We start from the raw sequence: 26,275 nt of genomic DNA, 5'->3' as shown, positions 1-26,275 counted from the left end.
ACCGGTGGCCCTGCCCACGCCCTCAGGGAAGTGTGGGTGGAAGACAGTCTGGAGGGCCCGAGGCATGCTGGGGGCGGCATCTCCTCCTAACTCCTGTCTGTCATGCCCACGGGGACGCCATCGCCACGAGCACAGCGGTTTGCGTGTACGAGCACACAGCAGGCACCTCAATGACCAAACTGGGGGAGACCACGCCAGAGAGCAGAGGCCCCATCACTGCCGTCGCTCACACAGAGGTGCCCACGTGTGACCCCCACCCAGCCAGGCCCGCAGAACACGCCAGGTGAGCACGACACTGACGGGGGTCCCAGCTCCCACCCCCACCGCTGGGCACACAGACCATGGGGGTCACCAGGCACACCCGCCGGCCACAGACTTCAAACGCTCTCCCGACGCCGAGACACTACTGCAAGTCCACGGAAAGCAGAATGGAAAGACTGACCTGATCTTGCTGCAAAATTATTGAGACCCCTTCACGAAGAGCGCGGGGAGCAGCAGGGGTGGCGCAGCAGGCAAGCGCTACGCGCAGCGCTGGCAGCCCACACTGGGGCCCCAGGTCTCAGTCCCAGTTGCTCCAGCCCCTATCCAGCTCCCTGTCAATGTGCCTGGGGAGGCAGCACATGATGACCCAAGTGCATGGGCCCCTGCCGCCCACATGGGAGACCTGGATGGAGTTCCAGGCCCCAGGCTTCAGCCTGGCCCTGCTCTGGCCACTGTGGCCCTTTGGGGAGTGAGCAGTGGATGGAAGATCTCGTTCTCTCTCTCCTCCTCTCTTTCTGTCCTCTTTCAAACACTTAAATGTTTTTTAAAAGTTCATAGGAAATGACTACTTTGAAAAAATTATGCATGGATTTCAAAATGTTTTGCACTAAAATAAACCTCTCCCGGATCCCATTCTTTCAGGAACTTTGTGAAGTGCCCGCCTACCTGACTAAACTGCCATTGGGAGGGCTGGCGTCTGCTGCTGTGGTGCCTGCAGACAGAAGGAAACGGACCAGGGCTTCTCGGGCCCCTGTCGAAGTGAGGCCAGGAGACGTGCTTTCCTCCCTATCCCTGTCCAAGGAAGCGCGTCAGGGCGCAACCCAGACCAGCTGGCCCTGCCTAGCCCGGCGCTGCTTCTCAGAGCCCAACAAGAGCACAGTTTTATCAACGAAGACAAGCACCTGTGCAGCGTCCAGGCGCTCACGTGGCTTCCTCGAAGGCTCAGGGTGGCGGAGCGCTCACAGGGCTGAGTCTGCGCCGCGGCTCTCTGCGGAGCTGGGACGCTGCCCTCCTGTCCTCCCACAGCGTGTACCGGCCACGGGAGCCGCAGAGCCGACTCCAAACACACAGCTCACTGTTCCCGCAGAAAGCTGTCAGTGCGGTCGGGGAAGACCGCGGGCCGACACTCGCCCCTCGCTGAACTGGCGAATGGCGGGCAGCTCACAGCGCTGGGCTTTCGGAGCCTCTTGCCTGGGGACTGAGAGGACGGCAACACTCGCGGGAGGCTGCCTGGCTAATCCTGACCTTGCAGGCGCAGCCACGTCCTGGGGAGGCACAAGACCCGAGCAGGTCTGGGTGACCACTGCTCACAGGGACAGCCAGCCAGGGTTTTGGGCCTCTCCTGGGCCACATGGCTGCTAACTCACAAGGCTGCATGTTCGCAGTGAGAGCCAGGACCAGGCCGACGGCGTATGACCACAGGTGGGGGTCCCTGTCCTATGTCCACGGCCCTCTCGCCCTGCAGAACTGCGGGGGTGGGAGGGATACACATGCGCTTGGTTCTGTGCGCCGAGGCTCCACGGGTGACACAGCTAACACTGACAACAACACACAATGCGAGGAGAGAGACGGCGCCTGGGACCTGGGACCCACCGGCAGCTTCTCCATCCTGACGCTATGACACCCCAGGGCAGCGAGCGAGGGAGGGCCATGCCTGTACACAGTGAGGGCTCAGGGCTGTCGCGTTCTGCAGCCGCTGCGGCCAAGGGGCACCTGCGGGTGGACGGATGTGTTCTGGTCACTCCGAGTCTCCCACTGGAGGTCTGGGTGTGAGGTCCTGAGACTCACGGAGGAGAGCCAGATCAGCCTCCTCGGCCGTCGCTGCGGCTCCCACTGCGAAGGCCCAGGTTGAAACCTGCACTGCCCAGACTCTGGCAGCCAGAGTTCCGGATGTGATCTTAAAAATGCCCAGCACGCGCACCCGCGAGTCACGGAGGGCGGAAAGCAGAGGCAGCCCACGGTGTGGACCCCGCGGCAGCAGCCACGTCTGGACTGGCAGTGGCCGGGGCCGTGTGCTGACCCCACAGGCAGCCCCTTAGGCTTCTGCCTCCGGGGGCGTCCCCGTGAGCCAGGAACCAGGAGCCTCCCTGGAAGCCACGGGCCCAGCCTGTGAATCCCTCCTCTCAGGCGAAACCAAACCTGCTTTCGTGCAGCCAAGATGGAAGCCGCAGGGAACAGGTGGGGGTCGGGGGTGTGGTCAGAGCCTCCCCTTCAACCAGGGGCCGCGAAGGCTGGCCGCTGTCCAGGAAGGAGAGAGTGAAAACTAAATGCACCCCAAGAGGTTTCTTACCCCCAACTTTTCTAATTTCTAGGGAATGTGTCTTTCTGGGCACGAAAGGGTGCTACAGGAGTCACTTCCTGTACCTCCCGCCTGCTGAGCTCTGTGTGACGAGGTCACACAGCAGTGGTCAAGGAACCAGGAAAGTGAGACAAAGCACTCACGCCACAGCTCGTCCCGGGACAGCAGCACGGAGAGTTTCCTGCATTCCAAAGTCAGTTCCAGACACTTGGCAGGGTGCACGGTCAGGGAAGCAGGAGGCTTGTCCTCCTTGTGTCAGAGTGAACACACACACATGCACATGACACACGTGCACATACATGTACACACAAGGCACACACATACACACAACACACATATACTACATGCACACACATACCCAACACACATGTACATACTCAATATACAACACACATGCACACACATGCCCAACACACACCCACATATGCATACAAATATATGCATGTACACACACAACATGCACACATGCAACAAACACATGCACACACATACACAACACACATGCACACACATGTACACACCACACATATACACCAATACACATATAACACACATATACATAAACATACACAACATATACATACACATAACACAATACACGTGCACAAATACACATATACACACACTCACAGCATACATATGTGCAACACAACACACATGCACATGCATATACATGCACACATACATGCATATGCACAAATGCACACCCACACAATACACACACATACAATACACACATGTATGCACACATACATATATTTATGGACACACACATCCACACAGGTACATGTAACACACATGCAGAGACATGCACGTGTATACACAAACGTATTGCTTTGTTTAAAGTGCCTTCTCTAACCAGGGCCATCAGCACCCCCTCGCACAGGGAGTGCAGCACACGCGCCAGCATCTCACAGAGGACGAACCACACCGCATGCAGTGCCGGGCAGGAGCGCCGCCCGTCAGAGCCGCAGCTCAGTGCTGACAAGATAAAGTGTACACTGCGCCCTGGAGCAGAACAGTGGGGTTACCTCCTCCACGTGACCTTGACCCTTCCGTGTTCGAAGATCACCAGGGTCTGATCCCCGGCCAAATCACATTCACCGTGAGGGTGACAGCATCACCCACGGCACCTGGGCAGTCCCCCTGACAAAGCGTGCACTGTAACCGGACTTTGTGTTCCGTAGCCTGCTCGGGACCACCAGGGGCACAGCACTGGGGTTGCCAGCAGGGCCCAGGTCTGTGCTGAGCGTGTGCACAGGGGAACACGATTCCACCCCTGCCCCTGCCTACGACCCGGCTCACAGGCCGCTGAGGACGCATTCCCCTTCGAAAGCAGGGCTCTATCTAACGTTAGATCTGAGCTCAGCACATGGATGACGCCATGCAAAGTCAGCCGTGTGAACACGGAGCTAAAGCTCCTGCACGGGACGTCGTCTGCTCCCTTTGTCAGTCACACAACTCCGCACTCACACACAGGTGTCTGAGAGGGTGGCTCCCCGCCGTCCCCGCTCCTGCCCCCCACGGCGTCCACGGATGCCCTCCAGTATCCCTGCCCCTGGGCGGTGCTGCCCCTGGCCAGGCCGCAGGACTTGCTCTGACTCCGGGGAGATCAGCACACGGCACGCCACGCAGGCTCAGCATGCAACGCAGGCTCTGAAGATGTCTGTGCACCGGGTGCATCCTCCCACGTCTCCTGGAAGTGAGACTGTGTGGAGGTCCCCGGGCAGCCTCCTGGGAGCTGAGGGGCCGTGTGGAGCAGGGGAGCCTCTGCAGCTGAGCCCGAGACCAGGCTCGGTGCCCAGCAGCAGGCCCCACAGCCCCAGGAGCCGCCTCTCACAGAGGTCCCCGAGCCAGTGCACAGCTGGAGAACCTCCAGGGACCCCGGGAGCCCTGGGGAACAGCAGGGCCCAGGAATGAGGTTTCTGCTCAGAGCAGCTGCATTCTGAAGCAGATTCTTACACCGCCGAGGCGGACGGACGCAGTGGCCAGGGGAGCTACACCAGGGCAACCCAACGTCACAGAAGTGGCCACTTACTTTGACAGCATTTATAAAACCACCTGATACTGTTCAACTGAGTGCATGAGAAATGTGAAAGTAACTTACCCCACACGCCCATGAACACTGCAAAGATCAGGGTCCCAAAACTGTCAAAGATGCACAATTTCTGGAAGACAAACAACGACACAGTAAGCCGCACACCCCATCTCCCGGACCTCAGCCAGTGAGCACGGCTTTGTGTGTGCTGCACTCTGTGGTTCTTGTCACCCAGCTCTGCTACCACCCATCTACCTCTCTCCCCCTTGTCACAGCAAAAAACCTTTACTTTTTTTTTTTTTTTAATTTATTTATTTGAAAGCAGAGTTACACAGAGGGAAAGACAGAGAAACAGAGAGATCTTCCATCCACTGGTCTACTCCCCAAATGGCTGCAACTAGGGCTATGCCAGGCAGAAGCCAGGAGCCTGGGCCTCCACCTGAGTCGCCCATGTGGGTGCAGGGACCCAAGACTTGGGCCATCTCGCTCTGCTTTTCCCGGGCCCATCAGCAGGGAGCTGGTTCGGAGGTGGAGCAGCAGAGACATGATGTCCCAGTGTGTCACAATGCCGGCCCCAGCAACCTTTCCCTATGCAGCTAAGACAACGGTGCCGCCACTGAGGTCCACTCCACGGAAAGCCGCGATGCGCTGCAGCAGCAGCCTCTTCTGCACGCCGTGCTGCACGTCTGCGGGACGGCTCTCAGTGTTCCTTGAGCACCGTCCAAGCCAATACCTCACGTCTCCGCACCATCCCACCCAGTCAGGGGCCACACCCTGAGTCCCCGCTTTGCTTGTCAGGAGCTTCTCTCCGAGAGGGTCTCCCCAGGAGACCTGTCCTCAAACCACGATGGCTTTTCCAGGGTAACACACAGGCGTCCCCTGAAGTCAGGACACGCAGGTGCATCTGCGCTCACAACACTGAGCGCAAAGGTCAGGAGTGATGTGGACAGGGCAGCCAGGACGCCGTGTGCACTGCCCTCAGTGACCGTAGACAGGGCAGCCAGGACGCCGTGTGCACGGCCCTCAGTGACCGTGGACAGGGCAGCCAGGACGCCGTGTGCACGGCCCTCGGTGACTGTGGACAGAACAGCCAGGACGCCGTGTGCACTGCCCTCAGTGACCGTGGACAGGGCAGCCAGGACGCCGTGTGCACGGCCCTCAGTGACCGTGGACAGGGCAGCCAGGACGCCGTGTGCACGGCCCTCGGTGACCGTGGACAGAACAGCCAGGACGCCGTGTGCACTGCCCTCAGTGACCGTAGACAGGGCAGCCAGGACGCCATGTGCACGGCCCTCAGTGACCGTGGACAGGGCAGCCAGGACGCCATGTGCACTGCCCTCAGGGTGGCCCTCAGACAGTGCTCTCCCTCTATTCTGAAAATCTCCCCATGAGTCCCTAAGGCTTTGTTAGTGAGCATTTCTACATTTCCTAAAACACTTCCACTTCACTGATAATGGAAAACGTGGCAAGCATATGTGATGTCGGCTTTATCGCTGTTCATGTGGAGATAAAAGATGTGGAGGGGCTGGCATGGTGGTGTGTGGTCTAAGCTTCTGCTTGTGGCACTGGCATCCTACATGGGCACCACTTCTAGTCCTGGCTGCTCCTCTCCCAACCCAGCTCTTTGCTGTGGCCTGGGAGAGCAGTGGAAGATGTCCCAAGTGCCTGGGCCCCTGCATCCAGGTGGGAGACCTGGAAGAAGTTCCTGGAAGAAGCTACGGATTGGCCCAGCTCTGGCCACTGTGGCCATTTGGGAAGTGAACCAGTGGATGGAAGACCTCTCTCTCTCTGTCTCTACCTCTGTCTGTAATACTTCTTCATTCATTCATTCATTCATTCATTCATAGATAGATAGATAGACAGATAGATAAATGGGGAAGTGGGTAGGAAAAGAATCCAGAAATGAAAAAGCCAATGTTGAAAAGCTAAGGACAGTTCAACACTGCTTCTACTTCTGCTTTGGGTAATTTGTGATGTTGCCTTCACACTCATTTATACGAGAAACACCTCCATTCGTTTTTTTCACAGCCACTTTCCAATCACCGGGGGCCCGCACACAGACCTAGCTGGAAAGCACGAGCCCAGGCTGTCTTTCCCCGTCTTCTCAACGACACCACTCAGGGAGACAGAGCTGACCACCACGTGACGGCTGGGGCTGCTCTCCACGACTCCCCAAGGTAGGGAGACCACGGGTTTCAGATCTCTTAGCTTTGACCTCCACGGAGCCCTCTTCTCCAGGCTGTCTTGTAATGTTATGCCTTGCTTTTGGCTGACAGCTACGAGCAAAGTCCTACAAACATGGCTCCCATGCGGCAAGGCTCTTACTACTGAGGATTCTGTCCGATGTCGCTCCCACTTCAGACATCAGGGCCAGCCTGTCTGCTGACACCACCCGGCTGTCCCAGCGCCTCTGCCCATGCACCCTGTAGAGCAAACACCCACCCTGTGAACTCTCAGCTCCACTCTCTGGAGAAAAGGCAGGGGGACACATTTGTTGGCGCCAGAGGAGAAACAGGGGCAGTGAGACAGGGCAGCAGGGTCTGCACAGCGGCCTCAGGCTGGAGATGTGCCCTGTGCCGTGAGGACAGGGAGACAGGCGGGGACGCGGTCGCTCTGGCCGCATGTGTGAGGATCACGGCCCACGGGAAAGGTGATGCAGGTCAGCTCGAGAGAGGCACAGCTCAACATGCAGCAGGGAGCCAATCAGAACGCTCCAGAGGAGGGGTCTTCACACTGTTCACCAAGAATGTGACTCAGGAAAAAACCATGCATGGGTTTCAAAAACTTCAAGCACCAAAATACACCTATCCTCTAATTGCCCTTCCCGGGACGCGTCTGAAGGACCCTCACATACATGGTGAGAGACGGGATCTGAAAACCTGCCCACGGGGGACACGGGCGCAGCCTCAGGCTGCCCGTCCCTGAGCCAGGGAGGTGCTCGCGGCGTGAGCCGCTGGAGGGACCCTCGGATGCCTGCATCTGCCATTGGCTCCTTGCTGGCACCTGTCCCCACCGAGCCTCCCCGAGACCTCGGCTGAGACTCTGAATCCCACCTTACTGTCCATGCCGAGGCGGGGTGGCACTGCAGGCTGCTTTGCTAGTGTTTAGGGGTTGGAAAACACCCTTCTGGAAAACCCAGAGGGCAAAAAGACGCAGCTTCTCGGTTAGAGACCCAAGTGCTGATCAGGAGAGCCAACCTTCCCTTCCGTGCAACGGCCGGAGCAGCCAACCTACCTTGGAGGACTCGCAGGTAATGTTGAGCTTCCAGAAGGGACAGAGCCTGTCGCACTGGGGACACATGATGATCTGGCCCCCAATGTCAGGGTCACACACTTCTTTGCTAAAGAAGAGAGAAAGGAAACTTGCAAAGATTCATGAATATGACTAGCTTCCAAGCAGCCCAACAACACGCAACACCCATTTGTGAGGAGAAAGAAACTAAACTATGCTCACAGAAGAGGAGGCTGAGGGGCGCCCTTCTTCACCCGGTGATATCTTGCTAAGAAAAACCTGAGAACAAGTGCACTCAGGGGTGAAGGCTGCGAGCACTCCCCTCAGTGGGAGCCAGACCAGGTCCTGCTCCCGCACTTCCTGACAGACAGCACTCAGCGGGACCTAGGGTAAGCGATTAGCATTAGGGGGTGTACAAAGTTTGCTGGACACGAAATCAACAGACGAAATCTACACAGGGACACGGAGAGGCGCTGTGTGCCCAAACACCGTCGGCAATTACAAAACCTGTTGTAGCACAAACTATTTCAATAGCTAGAAATCTAAGTTGTCTGGGAATAAGCCTCAGTGCAGACGGGCTAACACTGACCCAGAGAAAACCACAAGTTGCTCTGAAAGACAGAGAGGATGACTTCCAGCACCACACTCACAACTGGGGAGACCGGGTATAACGATGGCAGGTCTCTCCCACGTGAGCTCTACACTGCCTGGAAGATCAAAGGCTCGGAACAGCCCCCAGGCTCCCGAGGACTGGCGCGTGACTGGCTCAGGGAGGAAAACGGATCGAGAGAACAAAGCAGCGTTCAGGGGCAGAGCGCTGCCCACACAAAGCTGACTCGGGACAGCGCTGGCCCAGCGAACGCGGCAAGTGAGAACCTGGCATTCCACACACAAGGCTGCCGGGACAGGAGAGCTGTCAGGACAGGGACCGAGCCACCCATCATCTCACACGCTCACCACTTCCAGGTGGAAAAGGAGACTGCCCTAAGTACTAACCCAGAATACCCAGGTAACCTCTGGGCAGGTAGACACGTCATCGATACGCAACCCACAGGCGGAAACCACACAGGCATAGAGGGGCAATGCTGAGGACCTCCCCCAGGGACAACAGAGAAAGGGAATCGGAGGCGGCGCTGACGGTGCAGAGTTCTGCAACGTGTCCGCAACACGCAGGCTTGTGAGCCTCGGGTCTCACATAATTCCTACAGGTTGATGAGAAAAAAACAAGGAAAAAGTCAGCTGTCCTTGTTCCTCCGGGGGACTGGCGCCGTGCCAGTGGGCAGGGGAAAACTTGAGACGAGACATCCCATCTCCCCACAGAAACATGGGAGCACTGGTGAGAAATGGTCCCGTCGACCGTTCCCGAACTCCGGAAACTGGCCACGTGCTTGTAGTGATCCAAGCAGAGTCTGAGAACTGGCTGAATCTTGCTAAGAACCGTGAAGTCTGTGACATCTCACCTTGACCTCTTCCCATCCCAGCTTCATGGTCGCCCAAAAGCCAAAGCCTCACAACCACAGCTGCACAGCAGCACCCAGTGCAGGGGCACAAGTAGTTCGGAGCTACCCCGAAGCCCCCTCCCCAGACAGCTGTCTGTGCGACCCTGCTAGCAGCCCCCAGAGACGCTGCATGGTCAGGATTTGTCCTTCTCTCTGACCTCGTATCTGGAGTCCCCGAGCTGTCCGCTGCAAGCTGTCACAAGAATCGCTCAACACTGCAGCTGCCTGTGCGCCGGCCCCAGCAGAGGCCATACACACCTAAGGGACAGTGCTTGTGGCCAGGACAGGGTGCGTGGTCAGGACAGAGCGTGTGTCCAGCAAAGGCACGGGGAAGGGCTGGCAGTGCCGCTCGGCAGAGGCTGTGGACAGGGAGTTTCATGGACTCACTAGCTAATCCAGTCGCTGGCTAACAACTCAGCCTACTACAGTCACTGATGACAAAGACGCGAGTCTTCACGGAATTCGTTCAGGAAAGTAACTGAACCACGAGAGGCAGCAGTGCCCACAAACCCTGAGTGGGGTAAGCTGACTTCCAGATTTGCTGCACTCTGCACTGCGCTCAGTCCCCCACCTGAAGTCACAACACAGGGCCACAAGCTGTCCACACACCCACGCGAGGGCTCCTGCTCACGGCACATACAGCACAGACTTCCGATCAGGAATGCCATGCATTCTAAGAGCCAAAGCGAAGCATGCGTATGGACGTCTTGTTTCAGAAAGGACATCAGCAACGAGGCAGGAAGTATTAGAGAGGAACAAGCAGAAATCCCAGCAAGGCAAGGTACGATGACTAAATGGAGCTTCCTAGGGGTCCAGGGGCGAGGCGGCAGAAGAATCGGAAACTCAGGTGAAGTGGGACCATCAGACAACTGCGCAGGAGGAATGGCAAGGACAAGGAGGGAAGGCAAGGGGCACAGCCTCCGAGGAGAGCGTGACAGCATCACACCGACGCGCGCAGGACAGCGGGCCCCGTGGCCCTTCAGAAACAAAGGAGAAACCGACACCCCAGGACCACCACATGTGGAAGCACCTGTGCTAGCTGACCTGCTCTGCAGACACCGACAGTGCTATGAGACACGTCAGCTCGGCTCCTTGGCTTAATAAATGGACACTTGACGGTCACTCACATCCACCTACAGGAATAGAGCGCTGGTAGAGACAGAGCAAGTAACATTTTGTACATAGCTGTTTTCTTCTGTAACAAGATCTAAAATATAACTGCTTAAAGCACTAATTAGAAGACCGTGATGTTGGACTTAACATGTGTCAAGTTTTAATTTGCCTGACGGTAACAACACCAAGGGCGGGCACGGGCACAGACCAATGCACAGGCCAAGTCTTCAGCCCTTCCACACTGAGCTGCTACCTGTAATCCCTACAACAACCAATAAAAAAGCAAACACTGGAACTAAGGTGAGAACTGCAGAATATCTGATGAATAAAATCATAAATGCAAAAACCAAAATATTAGGAGACCAAACCTAGCCACATACACAAATCATCACGTACCAGAACTGATAGGATGTGTCCAGGAAAGCAAGGATGAGTCAGCACAAGTCAGTCCATGTAACACCGAGTTAACGGAAAACCGGCCAAACCCACACAAGGACGTCAGCAGACACAGGAAAACGCAGCTGACAGGACCACCCCTCTCATGACACGAACACTGAAGACCGGGACTGGAGCAGACTTCCCCAGCCTGAGAAGGAGTGTTACTTAAGTCCCACTGACGGCCGGCGCCACAGCTCGCCAGGCTATGCTCTGCCTGCGGCGCCGGTGCTCCGGGTTCTAGTCCCGGTTGGGGCGCCGGATTCTGTCCCGGTTGCTCCTCTTCCAGTCCAGCTCTCTGATGTGGCCCGGGAGTGCAGTGGAGGATGGCCCAAGTGCTTGGGCCCTGCACCCCATGGGAGACCAGGAGGAAGCACCTGGCTCCTGGCTTCAGAACGGCACAGTGCGCCGGCCGTAGCGGCCATTTGGGGGATGAACCAACGGAAGGAAGACCTTTCTGTCTCTCTCTCTCACTGTCTAACTCTGCCTGTCAAAAAAAAAAAAAAAAGTCCCACCAAGGCTGAAGGCTCTCCTCCTAGGGGCACGTGCTGCCACACGTGTTAGGCAATGCAAGCAGGCAAGGAGGAGGTAAAAAAATTCTGATTCACAGCTGGCATAACATCGTAGACAGAGCTTCTAAGGAATCCACCAAAAACCATGACAGCAAATACGCCAACTTAGCAAGGCAGCAGTCCACAAAACCAACATAGAAAAAGCAATCACTTCTACACACCAGCGATAAATAATCCAGAAATGAAGTTAGGGAAACAATTTGATTTACAATAGCATCAAACAGAATGAAATACTTAGAATTTAAGGAATAAAAGTAGAAGACTTCGGACTGCAAACTACAAAATACTGCTGATAGAAGTTAAAGGCTGGATTTGGGGGAGGGGGACGCGGGCACAGTGCAGTGGGCTAGTAAATGAAGCATACAGGTGCTGGCTTGAGTCCCAGCTGCTCCACTTCCCATCCAGCCCCTAACGCACCTGGGAAAGCAACAGAAGATGGCTCAAGTCCCTGGGCCCCTATGACCCACGTGGGAGACCCAGAAGAAGCTCCTGACTTTGGCCTGGCCCAGCTCTGGCCATTGTGGCTATTTGGGGAATCACCAGTGGATGAAATCTCTCTATATCTCTGCCTTTCAAATAAATAAAACTTAAAAAAATTACAGGCTGGGAGAACGTTTGGTCTTATGGTTAAGATGCCTGCCTCCCATAGCAGCTTCCCTAGGTCTGAGTGCCAGCTCTGGCTCCTGATTCCTGCTTCCTAGCTAACGTGGACCCTAGAAGGCAGTAGATGACTGTGCAAGTGGTTGAGCTGCTGCCTATGTGGCAGAACAGGACTGGGTTCCTGGCTTCCAGCTACTGGCTTTGGCTTGGTCCAGCCCCAGCTGTTGTAGGCTTTCTGGAATGACCCAGTGCGTGGAAGACCTCTGTTTGCCTTCCAAATAAATGAAAATAAATACAAAACTTAAAGAGAAGCCACAATGGGTAGAGGACCGGTCATCTGCTACACCAAATGGGCACCGAGGCCTGGACTCTGGGCTTCCACACCTGCACCTGCTGCCATGCTTGTGCTGTCAGCTCATCTGATGCAGCTGTGGCCTGCGACGGGGCCAGATGACCCGAGAGTGGAGGCAGAGGATGCCACTGGCCAGAGCCATGTGGGCAAAGTCAGAGTGCTCTGGCCCCCGGACGCACCCCTGGACAGTACAGCCAGCATCCAAATCCAACATCTAGCACAGAGAGGGGTCAGTGCTGTGGCGTAACAGGTAAAGCCGCTGCCTACAGTGCCGGCATCCCATATGGGCACTGGTTTGAGTCCCGGCCTCTCCATTTCTGATCCAGCTCTCTGCTGTGACCTGGGAAAGCAACAGAAGATGATCCAGGTCCTTGGGCCCCTGCACCCACGTGGCAGATCTGGAAGAAGCTCCTGGCTTCAGATCAGCACAGCTCTGGCTGTTGAGGCCATCTGGGGAGTAAACCAGCAGATGGAAGACCCCTCTCTCTCGCTCTCTCTCTCCCCCTCTCTGCCTCTGCCTCTCTGTACTTCTCCCTTTCAAATAAAATAAATCTTTTTTAAAAAAGCAACAGAGAAAACCCTCTAAGCACTTACTTTCCCTCACATTGTAAGGAGCACGTTCTTCAAAGTCAAAGACCAAACACCCTGTTTACTTGGGCCCTCACAGGCATCTCCGAGTCAGGATCTAGAACACTGATGGGCTGATGGTCCGCCTGCACTGGCCCTCCCTGCCCCGTCCCTGCATGGCTGAGGCAGGCATCCTCTAGGGGCCACCACTTCAAGTCAACCTCCCCTCTAGCCTCCTTCCTGTTTCACGCAGAGAACTGTTCCCAAACCCCAGAGGGTCTCCAAGGGTCTATTCCTGTCAGAGGCTGGGCTGGACCAGCGGAGGAAAATGCTTTCTCCTTCCCTTACTCGCTCCACCAGGGAGCGTCCTCTGATGGGGCTGCTTTCACAGAACACTCTAGAAATCAGGCTGCATCTGAGTGAGCTCCCAGGGAGGCAGTGAGGAACAACAGTACGTTACCTCCACGTGCAGTTATTTTGGTTCAGGTAGCCATACAGGAAGCAGGCCACGCCCACCACTGCGGCCAGCAGAAGCATCTGCGTGTAGTAGCCCAGCCACGCGAAGTAGATCCCGATCTTCTCTCCGTAGTACTTCCTGCGGGGGAGACAGGAGTTACAGCAGCAGACACGCAAACCCTCGACTGCCAGCTGCACAGCAGACCGCATGGCCTACCGAGACCACACGTGCACCACGCACCACGCGGGCAGAGCGCCAGCCCCAGGCTGCCTGTTGGAGCAGGGCACCCGCAGGACAGCGTGGGAGTGGAGATGCTCAGTGCGGGGCAGAACAGCTCCAACAACACTCCCGTGAAGACAGGCACTGTCCCCAGCATCCCGCTCTTAACACACACACTGCTCACGGCCCTGCTTCCCCAACGTGCGGATCGTCCTTGGAGGAAACGCAAACCCCACACAGTAAGAAGGAAACGACTGACAACAACGCAGGGGTCCCTCCATCCCCGTCTCTGGGAGACTCTGCAAGACCCCCGTGGACACCTGGAACCTCAGCCAGCGTCCAATGCCATGCCCACTGTGCGTTCTTCTCTGTGGACATAGCATAAGGTTTAGTTTACAAACTAGGAGCAGCAGGACAGTAACAAGCAGTGAAATAGGGCAATGACAACACTGGAAGAAAATTACGTATGCCTGATCTCTCTCCTGGGCTCTCTCTCAAAGTATTTTATGTACCATTCTCTTTCTCTGAAGCTGCAGAATGTGAAACCACAGAAGGGGGAGCCACTGCACTTGGGTGGAGAAGAAAGTCCACCGGGAGCAGAGCTCACCGTGGGCGTGGGAGGCAGCAGGGTGGGGAGACTGTGGAAGCCACTGCTCTGCATTTCTGCTCTAGCACGTCTGTTTTATCCTAAGGTTTCAAAGTTAATCACCAGTGTCCCGTGGGGTAAGATGGAAGAGGCCAGACAGGAGAGAACAGAGGGCAGGCCGAGCACGCAGCAGGGCCAGACTGTGCCCGAGAGGGAGCAAACACAGCCGGCAGGACGGGGCTCCGGGATGAGGGTGCTGCGATGAAGGCACCGCCTTCTGCCTTGGCCTCGCTCCGCAGCCCCAGCAGGCGCTTCTAGGCCCCAGGCCCCCTGTGCGACTGCAGGCCCCGTAGGAGCCTCCGGGGGTTCAGCCTAGATCAACAGGTCCCAAAGCACAAGCAGGAGTCCAGAGATGGCAGAGAGGAACGCCCTTGGCCATGCTCACCGCTTCAGTGTGGGACTAGTGCCACAACCTGGGGCGTGGGAGGGCTGAGACTGACAGAAGTGTTCTCGTTGTCACACCAAGGGGCTGTCGCCTAGCTGGTGCCCAGCTGTAAATGGCGGGCCCCACGTGGTGCTGGTGAGGTGAGCCTGGCCACGGGCCTGTGATGTCTCGGCTTCTTCCCTGCCGTGCTTTCTGGAACACACGTGCACCAGCCACGCACCTTGCAAATGCTACACAGAGAACTGGAGGCATTTGGCACGTTGGTTAGGATGCACTTGGGATGCCCGCATCCCGTGTGCAATGCCTGGTGAGTTCCAGCTCTGCTTCTGAGTCCGGTTTCCTGCTGACGAGCAGCCGGAGAGGCAGCAGCGATGGCTCAAGTACTTGGGTCCCTGCCACCCACGTGGGAGGCCTGAGTTGAGCTCTAGGCTCTGGCTCTCGCCTGGTCCAGTCCTGGCTGTTGCATACCATTTGAGGAATGAATCAGGAGATGAGAGATCTATATCTGTTTGGCTGTCTACCTGCCTCTCTCTGCCTTTCAAATAAAATGAACGAAAAATTACATAGTAAATAAGACTGGAGAGAATCTTTCAAGCTGCCTGCCCAACCTTTCCATTTAGAGCACTGGGGGCAGGGGGCGGGGGCAGGTGGTCTCTCTTGGACATTTAACGAGGGCTGGGGCTGATAACTACCAAAGGTATCACCATCACTGTGGCTTTTCAGGTCTGAAGCCACAGCCTGCATCCCTGCACTTGCCGAGAAGATGGACCTAAGGACGATCCCATCATATGGGCTGTTCTCTGCCCAAAGCACCCACAACTCAACGTGCGTTTAGCAGTAAGTGCACATGCAGTAGAGCAAGCGGCTGCGGAGGCTGAGCACAGCCCTCCCCCGCTGCCTGCTGCCAAGAGGGGCCACTCCCAACCCTGACAACCAGCCCACATCTGCAGGCACGAACTGGGGGTGGGGCCAGGGGCTTCCAGACTTTCACTCTGTCCACTACCTACTGACTTTCTCCTCTGGGAGATGAGCATGTCACAGGGACGTGTGACACTGCCACCCTGCCCTGTCCACACACCCGCGTGCCGGGCCTCTCCTCTGTGCATGGCTATGTCATCACTCCTGGTTCGATCAAGACCCCTGCCTTGTGCTACTAGGGCTCGGTGAGCACAGCGCAGAGCTGGGTCTAGACATCTACTAAGATTTTTTGTTCCGTCCTTTTAACAGTTTGCTTGTCCTGGAGTTAATAATTCTCCGGAGGGCCCCCTGCTTACTTACTGAGCACGGAGCAGGCTCTCCTGATAAATGCTAACACCCTCAGTGCGTCCAGACACAGAGTGACTCAGCGGACCCCAGGCAGCCATCCACCGGCCTGTTCCCTCATTACGTCCCTTCCGGGCACTCCCGACCTGGACCAAGGACCAGGGCCTCCCCCGGCACCTCTGTGCCCATCCTGACCGGGATCCTGCTCGCTGGGCTCCTCCTTCCACGCGCACGCGGCAAGACTCCCTGCGCTCAGCAACCCGGCCACACAGCAAACCCCCGGCTGGAAGGCCACTTCTGGCAGAAACCGGAGGTAGCTGCTCTCTCCTCTAGACGGGGTAGCTGGGAAGCGCCATGTTCTCCCAGTGCCACCCGTCCTGGGGCTTCTTTTCCGCTCCTCCCCTTCACTGGCCTCTCCTGTCCGAGATGTCCCGTGGCCGGGACCGGCGGCACTGGCGGTGCCTTGTCCTGCAGGCCCCAGCGTCAGGGCGCCTCTGTGGCCCTGGGGTTCCTTCCCGCGCCCCTCACTTCTAATTCTTTCCCTCGCCCTTTCCGCCTGTGTCCGCACTGCCTCCCTTGGATTCTCTCAGGCTGTCTGCGGTGGACACCCTCCAGGCCACCACGCCACACCCACGGCATTCCTGCCCCATCCATCCGCCATGCGGAGGTCGAAACGGAGGCTTTGGGGGTGGGGGAGCGTTTCGTGTTTTCCCGCGCAAAGTCCATTTCCGGTTTGTGCGGGCTGTTCTGGGGAAGCAGCTTCTCCTCTCTGTGGTCCTCCTGCCTCCACAAGCAAACCTCGCGGAAGCTCAGGGCCCCACTGAGCACCTGTGGTAGGTGACACAGAGCACCACCGGGACACGTGAATGTCCCGGGGACACCGAGTACCGGGACATGTGGATGCCAAGAGGGACAGCCCACGCCCTCTCTCACCTGATGAGATCCAACGGCTGCTTTTTGTATATGCTTCGTGGGTGAGCCCACTCCCGGTATAGCAGGTACCGCTCGTTCGGGCAGCTGGGGTCCTCAGAGCGATAGCGGAACCTGCACTGTGGGGCAGAAGCACACTGTGAGCGCCCCCTGCCGGTCTTCTCAGGGCTGATCCTCAGGCATCCCTGCCAGGGCCCTCGGGCGCTGGAAGAGGTGGCCCTCCCACTCAGTGTCCAGGGACTGCCTTCCAGGGTCAACACCACCCCTGTGGGCCACCTGCAAAGCAGCACGACAGGCACCTGGGAGGAGCCCCCAGGATGCTAAGGTCCTGCACACGGGGCGCTCTTAGAGAGTGAAGATTGGGACCCCCCCCCCCCCCAACGCCATAGTCACCACACCTGCCTGTGGCTAAGCAGGAAAGCGGGGCCTTGGCTGGTCCACAGCGGGCCAGTCCTAACTCAAGCCAACCTGTAGAAAATCAGAAGCCCAACATCCTGTCCTACACTTAGCTCACTCAACAAACAAAACCTCCCACCTCTGCCCAAACCCAGCTGCCCTTTGCCCGCCTGGGCTCGTTGTCTTTCTTGGACTGGATCTTGCAGCCCGGTGGGAGCCTGGACCCCAACCTCAGCCACTTAGCCTGGATCTCTGACCTCCGTAATTGAAGGAGGCTTCAGTGGGAAAGACCTGGGCCTGGCAAATGCCAACTGGCTGCCGAGGAGTCTTGGCATCCAGATCAATATCCACAAGTATTTATCTGTGAAGTCCCCAGAGTTTCTATCACGCTGTAACCCAGCTAATTTTATGGGAGCACAAAAATAAAACATGGACGGGCAAGCTGGACACCACACTGGGGCTCTCGGTTCTCCACTAGGACATGTGTCCAGAAGCTGTACCCTGCCCTAGTTTCATTATTTTGCATCACACATTTCAACTGTCTCCATGCACAGGTACACGGACTACACAGCAGCAATGATCCATGCTTCCTGGTCCTGGAGTTTCAGATACAGTGGTAAGGGCTAATACCACAAAGTAACAATGCATGTAGTGAAGTGTTTACTTCAGTGGTAGAATTTATTTAGTTATAATGTTGCTGCATTTAAGACATCATGAGAGGTCAGAGGCAGTCATATTTTAATAATTTGATTTCATCAAAGATTTCATCAGCTGGAGAAGCAGCCTTGAGTTTAAGGGGTTGCTGGGGTCTCAGAAAGCGACCCTGAACCAGTGTCAACGACGTGGAGTTCTACCACTGTGACAGGCCCTGGACCCTGGGCAAAGACTAGTCATAGAAAATAATGCATGAGAATGTAACTCTGGATCTGAAACGATGCTTTTCTGGTGGAAAACAACATCTGTTGGTAATAAGGAAAGCAGCTAACACTTACACAGCACTTAACGTGCCAGCGACTAATATTTAATTAACTCTCGTAACAGCTCTATTTGGGCGGCACTATCATTATCTCCATTTTATTGGTGAGGAAATTTAAGGCTAAAGGATTTCAAAAGGTCATCGAGGTATAGACATGGCAGGGCAGGCCTCCTGGTCCCCAAAACGCTAGCAAACATTAACTGCTCACGGGTCCTGCTGCACACATCTACTGCAGGGAGACATGGCTCATCATCTCATTCATTCACTGCTCGCGCCTTTAACCTCGGCACCGCCTGTAGGCCTGGAGTCTGTTCCCGCCCTCAGTGGGCTTGTGGTCTGGCAGCCTGTGATCATTATTTCAGAGAGAAAGAAAGGGAAGCCCCACCCGCCCTGCAGAGCAGGACACATCCGGGCCTCTCCCTGCGTCTCTGCTGACTTACATCATGGAGGGGGAAGGCTGCCTTGTAGATGCCGGAGTTTACGAGTCTGTTAATCCCAAACTTGTTAACGTTGTTCATCACTTGATACTTGACCCGAGACAGGATGAAGTAAACCTGCAAGGATTCCAAAACACAGGGCGTGGTTTACACTGTGCCAGTGACCCACTCAACAGCTGCCTGCATCCGAACAGGAATCTCAAGGCACAAACAAATCCCAGCCAACCAAACCACTCGTTACGCCACAGAGGGCTCCAAATCAGCCCTAGGGAGCCACCACACATGCTCCCGACTCACAATGCGGCTCCTGGTGGCTGGGTTGAAGAAGGCATCCCTGTCCACAATGTAGAAGTCATTCATTCGATTCTTCTCAAACGGGGCTGTGAAGAACTCCTGCTCAGGCTTGATAATGCTCTCGTCCACTCTCAGGGCCCGCGTGAACCAGCCGAGGCTCCCGAAGGCCGAGGAATGCGATTTCAGGTCGTTGGGCTTCAGGGGCAGCTTGATGTGCATGATCTCTGCGTACGTGCACAGCACGTCCCAGGGTGCGTGCACTTTCACAAACACAAGCTTGTCGTCCAGAACCTGCAGGCACACCAGGAGATCGGTCCAGGATCCATACAGTCTCGTCTGCTGGTATTTAACACACATGCATGCATGCACAGACGCACATATGTGTATACATGGACACACACACACACACACACAAAGCTTGTCATCCAGAACCTGCAGGGCACACCAGGAGATCGGTCCAGGATCCATACAGTCTCATCTGCTGGTACTTCACACACACGCATGCATGCATGCACAGACGCACATATGTGTATACATGGACACACACACACACACACACACAAGCTTGTCGTCCAGAACCTGCAGGCACACCGGGAGATCGGTCCAGGATCCATACAGTCTAGTCTGCTGGTACTTCACACACACGCATGCATGCACAGACGCACATATGTGTATACATGGACACACACACAAGCTTGTCGTCCAGAACCTGCAGGCACACCAGGAGATCGGTCCAGGATCCATAGAGTCTCGTCTGCTGGTACTTCACACACACACATGCATGCATGCACAGATGCACATATGTGTATACATGGACACACACACACACACACACACAAAGCTTATCATCCAGAACCTGCAGGGCACACCAGGAGATCGGTCCAGGATCCATACAGTCTCATCTGCTGGTACTTCACACACACGCATGCATGCATGCACAGACGCACATATGTGTATACATGGACACACACACACACACACACAAGCTTGTCGTCCAGAACCTGCAGGCACACCGGGAGATCGGTCCAGGATCCATACAGTCTAGTCTGCTGGTACTTCACACACACGCATGCATGCACAGACACACATGTGTATACATGGACACACACACACACACAAGCTTGTCGTCCAGAACCTGCAGGCACACCAGGAGATCGGTCCAGGATCCATACAGTCTAGTCTGCTGGTACTTCACACACACGCATGCATGCACAGACACACATATGTGTATACATGGACACACACACACACAAGCTTGTCGTCCAGAACGTGCAGAACATGGCACGCACACATACCAGGAAACCGGTCAAGGAGCCGCACAGTCTACATCTGCTGGTAGTTCAAGCACACAGATGTATACATGTACACGTACATGCATGTGCACCCACATGCACACATAACACACATAACACACACGGGGACACACACACACCTATATCATTAGGACTGAAGATGTGAATAAAAACAGATTTGCAAAACATCATCCTACATTTTTGCCTTATTTCTTGGTTTGATTTCCAAGAAATTCAAATTATCATCACAGTTTTTTCATAAAATTGGCATTTTAAATAAAGAAAACCTTCACTAATTTATCCATCACTCCATCCTAATCAGTCACTTAACATGAAACACCAGAATATTCATCGCAGTGCTAGAATAATGAAAATTTAATCTAAAATTATATTATTTAATTCATTCAACATCAGGCTCATTATGTTATGGAACTATTAAAAATGCCAAAATGGGGGCCAGCACCTGGCTCACTTGGTTAATCCTCCACCTGCGGCGCCGGCATCCCATATGAGTGCCGGGTTCTAGTCCCGGTTGCTCCTCTTCCAGTCCAGCTCTCTGCGGTAGCCTGGAAGGGCCGTGAAGGATGGCCCAAGTGCTTGGGTCCTGTACTTGCATGGGAGACCAGGAGGAAGCACCTGGCTCCTGGCTTCAGATCAGTGCAGCGCCGGCCGTAGTGGCCATTTGGAGAGTGAGCCAATGGAAGGAAGACCTTTCTCTCTGTCTCTCTGTGTCTATAACTCTACTTGTCAAATAAATTTTTTTAAAAATGCCAAAAATGATATTTATTGATACAGAAATACATTTACATAAAGGAAAAAGCATATAAAACTGTGACATAATTATAGTAATCTTTATCTTACACTGCTCCTTTTTAAAAAAATGTTTATATGAAAGGAAGAGTGTCAGAGATGGAGGGAGAGACACCAGGCTGATCCATCTTGCATCCACTGGTTCACTCCTCACATGGCTGCAACAGCCAGCGCTGGGACAGCTGGAACCAAGGAGCCAGGAACTCCGTCCAGGTCTCCCCTGGGGGTGGCAGGTGTCCAAGCACTTGGGCCGTCACCTGCTGCCTCCCAGGTGCACAAGCAGGGAGCTGGATTATTGGCTGGGTTAACCTGCTACAGCATCCCTGGTACACTACTGTTGTTCAAAAAAAAAAAAAAAATCTTAGCTCCAGGTCTCACCGATCGTGTTGCTTCCAGCTCCAGGCCGTGGCAGATGAGGTTCGACTCGTAGGCTTGCCTCTTCCTCTGTGAAAACAACGAGAACATTTGTGAGGCCTTTAATTTTACCAAACTCAAAAGAAAAACTACCAAAGAAAAAAACCGCGCAACCAGTTCTGACCTGACGAAGAGACGGCGCCTCCTCCAAGTGCAGCCTAAGCTAGGGAGCAGCCCACACTCGGGGGACTCAGAGCTGGGGACCGGTGTGCAGGCTCCTGGACAGCCTGGGGGGGCGCTCTGGAGGGCCTTGGTTTTGTGTGCACTGGGCACACAGCAGCCTCCCGCCTAGGCACAACCCCAGGGACGGGGTGGCGCATGAAGCGGGGGGCCCGTAGGGAAGTGAGCCCCAAGCTACGGTCACAGCCCCCTTCCCCACCTGCAAACACGCTCAGCTTCCACCCTGCAGGTCTCAGAACCTGGCCTCTGCTTTTCAGCACCAAACATCTGAATAAACTGGCGTGCCAACCTGCTCTGCCTGCACACCCTACACCTGAGGCATCCTCAGCCCTCCAGGGGACCGCCGCTGGCCCCTGTTCTAGAATGCCGAGAGCCACCCCCAAGCCCTTTCTGGACTCCTCCGTACCTCCCGGCCAATCCAGCCCCCTGGCCTGCTTCTCGGCCACCTGAGGCGTGTGCGACGTCATCTTTCTCCCTCTCTGAAAGCTCTGGACCCACTCCCCCTCCTTTCTCTCCCGCCCATTTCTGAGTGAGCTAAGGGCGGGGGTCGTGATGTGGCAGCGAGGCACCAGTGGACATCACGGGTGCAGAAAGCCCTGGAAATACTTTTCAGCCTCCTGTTAAGAGCTTGATCACAGTCTCCCAGAGAGGTGGGCCGTAATTTATGCAAGCAGTGTATTGGCGCACACTGAGGCTGTTTCTCCTCCTTCCCTCCCATGGACATCCGTGTAGAACACTCTGTGCATTCCTGACGACTTCCTCAGGAGAAACTCGGGGAAGTAGAACCGTTAAATCAAGCAGTGCATCCAATCTGCAGTTCTTTCATATGTATGGCTGCGCTGCCCTCCAGGAAGGTTGTACTAATTTATCCCATTTAAGTTCTGATCTACTTCTGCACAAAGGACTCCTGAGATATTTACCTGATTTCTCTGGGGATAACTGGTAGACCTTGGAGTTGGTTTATAATGCCCTCTATTTCAACACCAGCTATAAATACTTGAACGGTGGGATCAAGGATAGGACATTTTTATTTGCTTAACCATGTGAATATATCACCTTGGTGTTACCTTAATGAGACAGTTCTTGTTATTTTCCTTTGGCATGGCAATTCACAAAGAACCAGTAGAATATTTTAAAAATTGATCAAACCAGTTTCCTTGGTCTGTCAGGTAGCTAAAGTAAATTAGTGTGCGTGCTATAATTGTCAAACAGGCACCTGTCAGGAAAAGACTGCTCACTTTAGAAAAGGTTGCTTAAGTCTCTTTAATATGAAATTGCCACCTTCACTCCTGGTAGAATTTACACTTGGATAAGCAACAGTGTTCTTGACATTTAAAAAATTAGGATAGAGGCTGTCTTCATGTTAAACAAAAGATAATTAATATTGCATATTAGCTGACAAAGTCATTGCTCAATAAATATTTGTTGAATAAATGCATATCTGAGGGCACACAATTTCTAACTAGAAGTTATCTGCGTGCCTTGTTGGAAAACCTTATGGATCAGAAAGCAAGCCACCTTCTGTAATCTGTAATCATTTGGCAAATGATTGAGCTCACTGGCTCCAAGAATGAGCCTGGTCATAAATTAAACTGCACTGTGCCTCCTGCCTGCAGGGCAGCAGATTCATGCCCATGGAACTCAGCACCATCATCTTCACCTCCCAGAATGCTAGGAAAGGCAGAGCGGCTGCCATCACCCACGGCCTGCAGACCTCCCTGAACGGGCGTGAGATCCCATCCCTGCGGGCGGAGGGAGGCACGGGGGCGCAAAGAAAAGCCTGCACCGGCAATGCTCCAGAGCCTGGAGTGCTTTTATGCCCCTTCGTAGGGGTTATTAAAGCTGCTGGGGACATAAAGAAGAAAGCAGTCGCAGCCCCGGAGGGCAGACAGGCGTGATTACGGAAGCGTTTTGGCCCACAGCACTTGAGGACCCAGGTGACACACCTCCCTGGCTTTGCAGCAGGCACCTGTGACCTGCACAGTGCTAACGCTGCCTGCAGACACAGCATTGCCTTTTCTCTACGTCATCTGGCTGTTTCAGGGTCACGTGCGGAGGCTGTCGCACCTGAGCAGAATCAGTGGACATACCGTGAAGATGAAAGACAAACCAGAGGGGACGCATGAGGTCCTCCCGGATTAGTCTCAGACATGCTTACAGCTCTGCGAGGCAGAGCGCCAGCCGTGCTGCGCTCTATTTCAGATGTGCCAATCTCCACTAAGCCTAGGAAGATGAGAGCTGGGTCAAAGGTTCTCGATCCGGGCCAACATTATTGTCTAATTGCTCCACACACTGTCTGCCACATACCATATATTCCAGAAGGTTTGGCTGGCAGAACACGAATTATTTACTCAGAATTTAATTGAAATTCATACGTTCGTGATAAAACAATGCTAGTGGACTGACACAATGGGATTTACTCAAGTGGGTGATGTATGGTCACTGCAGGACAGAAACAGACAAGCATTCAAACACGCACAGGAGTGAAGGTTCAGCTTAAATCACTTCCAAATCTACTTGGCAAATCAACATTTTAGTAATTGTGCAGTATAAGTGTGCACTGTGATAACTTGGAAAACAGAAATCTTCAGAGAAGGAAAAAACCCTAACCCACTATGAAAGTAAATACTGCATTTCAGTGAAGTGTTTTCCAACCTTATCTGTTCATGAGAGTGACTTGGACGGTTTATTTAAAACGTAAGATTCCTGGGCTCCTGTCCTGGAAGTACTGAGTCAGCAGGGACAGAAAGGGCCCAGACGATCTATTTTTAACAATAGCCCAGAAGAATCTTCACGACACTCAAGGTTAAGACACAGACACAGTGTTCTCTAGGACACGGCTTTTCTGTGCACCCAGGCATGCACACCTATGTATGGGTGCACACACATGCAGGTATGGGTACATGAACACACAGGTACAGGTGCACAGGTATACAGGTACAGGTGCAGGTATACAGGTACAGGTGCATGAACACACAGGTACAGGTGCATGAACACACAGGTACAGGTGCACAGGTATGCAGGTACAGGTGCATGAACACACAGGTACAGGTGCACAGGTATACAGGTACAGGTGCATGAACACACAGGTGCAGGTGCACAGGTATGCAGGTACAGGTGCATGAACACACAGGTACAGGTGCATGAACACACAGGTACAGGTGCATGAACACACAGGTACAGGTGCATGAACACACAGGTGCAGGTACACAGGTATACAGGTACAGGTGCATGAACACACAGGGGCAGGTGCACAGGTATTGCAGGTACAAGTGCATGAACACACAGGTACAGGTGCACAGGTATGCAGGTACAGGTGCATGAACACACAGGTACAGGTGCACAGGTATACAGGTACAGGTGCATGAACACACAGGTGCAGGTGCACAGGTATGCAGGTACAGGTGCATGAACACACAGGTACAGGTGCATGAACACACAGGTACAGGTGCATGAACACACAGGTGCAGGTGCACAGGTATACAGGTACAGGTGCATGAACACACAGGTGCAGGTGCACAGGTATGCAGGTACAGGTGCATGAACACACAGGTACAGGTGCACAGGTATGCAGGTACAGGTGCATGAACACACAGGGGCAGGTGCACAGGTATACAGGTACAGGTGCACAGGTATGCAGGTACAGGTGCACAGGTATACAGGTACAGGTACACAGGTATGCAGGTACAGGTGCATGAACACACAGGTGCAGGTACACAGGTATACAGGTACAGGTGCATGAACACACAGGTGCAGGTGCACAGGTATGCAGGTACAGGTGCATGAACACACAGGTGCAGGTACACAGGTATGCAGGTACAGGTGCATGAACACACAGGTGCAGGTGCACAGGTATACAGGTACAGGTGCATGAACACACAGGTGCAGGTGCACAGGTGTACAGGTACAGGTACATGAACACACAGGTGCAGGTGCACAGGTATACAGGTACAGGTGCATGAACACACAGGCGCAGGTGCACAGGTATACAGGTACAGGTGCATGAACACACAGGCGCAGGTGCACAGGTATACAGGTACGGGTGCATGAACACACAGGTGCAGGTGCACAGGTATACAGGTACAGGTACACAGGTATGCAGGTACAGGTGCACAGGTATACAGGTACAGGTACACAGGTATGCAGGTACAGGTGCATGAACACACAGGTGCAGGTACACAGGTATACAGGTACAGGTGCATGAACACACAGGTGCAGGTGCACAGGTATACAGGTATGGGTGCATGAACACACAGGTACAGGTGCACAGGTATACAGGTACAGGTGCATGAACACACAGGTGCAGGTACACAGGTATGCAGGTACAGGTGCATGAACACACAGGTGCAGGTGCACAGGTATGCAGGTACAGGTGCACAGGTATACAGGTACAGGTGCACAGGTATACAGGTACAGGTACACAGGTATGCAGGTACAGGTGCATGAACACACAGGTGCAGGTACACAGGTATACAGGTACAGGTGCATGAACACACAGGTGCAGGTGCACAGGTATACAGGTACAGGTGCATGAACACACATGTACAGGTGCACAGGTATACAGGTACAGGTGCATGAACACACAGGTGCAGGTGCACAGGTATACAGG

General features: G+C 54.5%; 1 protein-coding gene across 2 annotated transcripts in view; it reads right to left on the bottom strand.

Moving 5' to 3' along the window:
• ANO6 (anoctamin 6) overlaps positions 1–26,275 on the bottom strand; it is a 134,884-nt gene that overhangs the window by 32,932 nt on the left and 75,677 nt on the right. For both annotated transcript variants that reach the window (XM_051850989.3, XM_089304805.1), the window contains 7 exons: positions 21,451–21,516; positions 18,974–19,261; positions 18,680–18,793; positions 16,871–16,986; positions 13,428–13,562; positions 7,833–7,938; positions 4,668–4,728 (listed from right to left, as the gene is read on the bottom strand). In XM_051850989.3, coding sequence (XP_051706949.1) covers positions 4,668–4,728; positions 7,833–7,938; positions 13,428–13,562; positions 16,871–16,986; positions 18,680–18,793; positions 18,974–19,261; positions 21,451–21,516 — 886 coding nt within the window. The remainder of the gene's footprint in view (positions 1–4,667; positions 4,729–7,832; positions 7,939–13,427; positions 13,563–16,870; positions 16,987–18,679; positions 18,794–18,973; positions 19,262–21,450; positions 21,517–26,275) is intronic.

This window comes from Oryctolagus cuniculus, chromosome 9 (genome assembly GCF_051225735.1).
Source record: "Oryctolagus cuniculus isolate XC-2025 breed Fujian yellow rabbit chromosome 9, ASM5122573v1, whole genome shotgun sequence".
Lineage (NCBI taxonomy): Eukaryota > Metazoa > Chordata > Mammalia > Lagomorpha > Leporidae > Oryctolagus > Oryctolagus cuniculus.
This window is presented reverse-complemented; position numbering and strand designations above follow the sequence as displayed.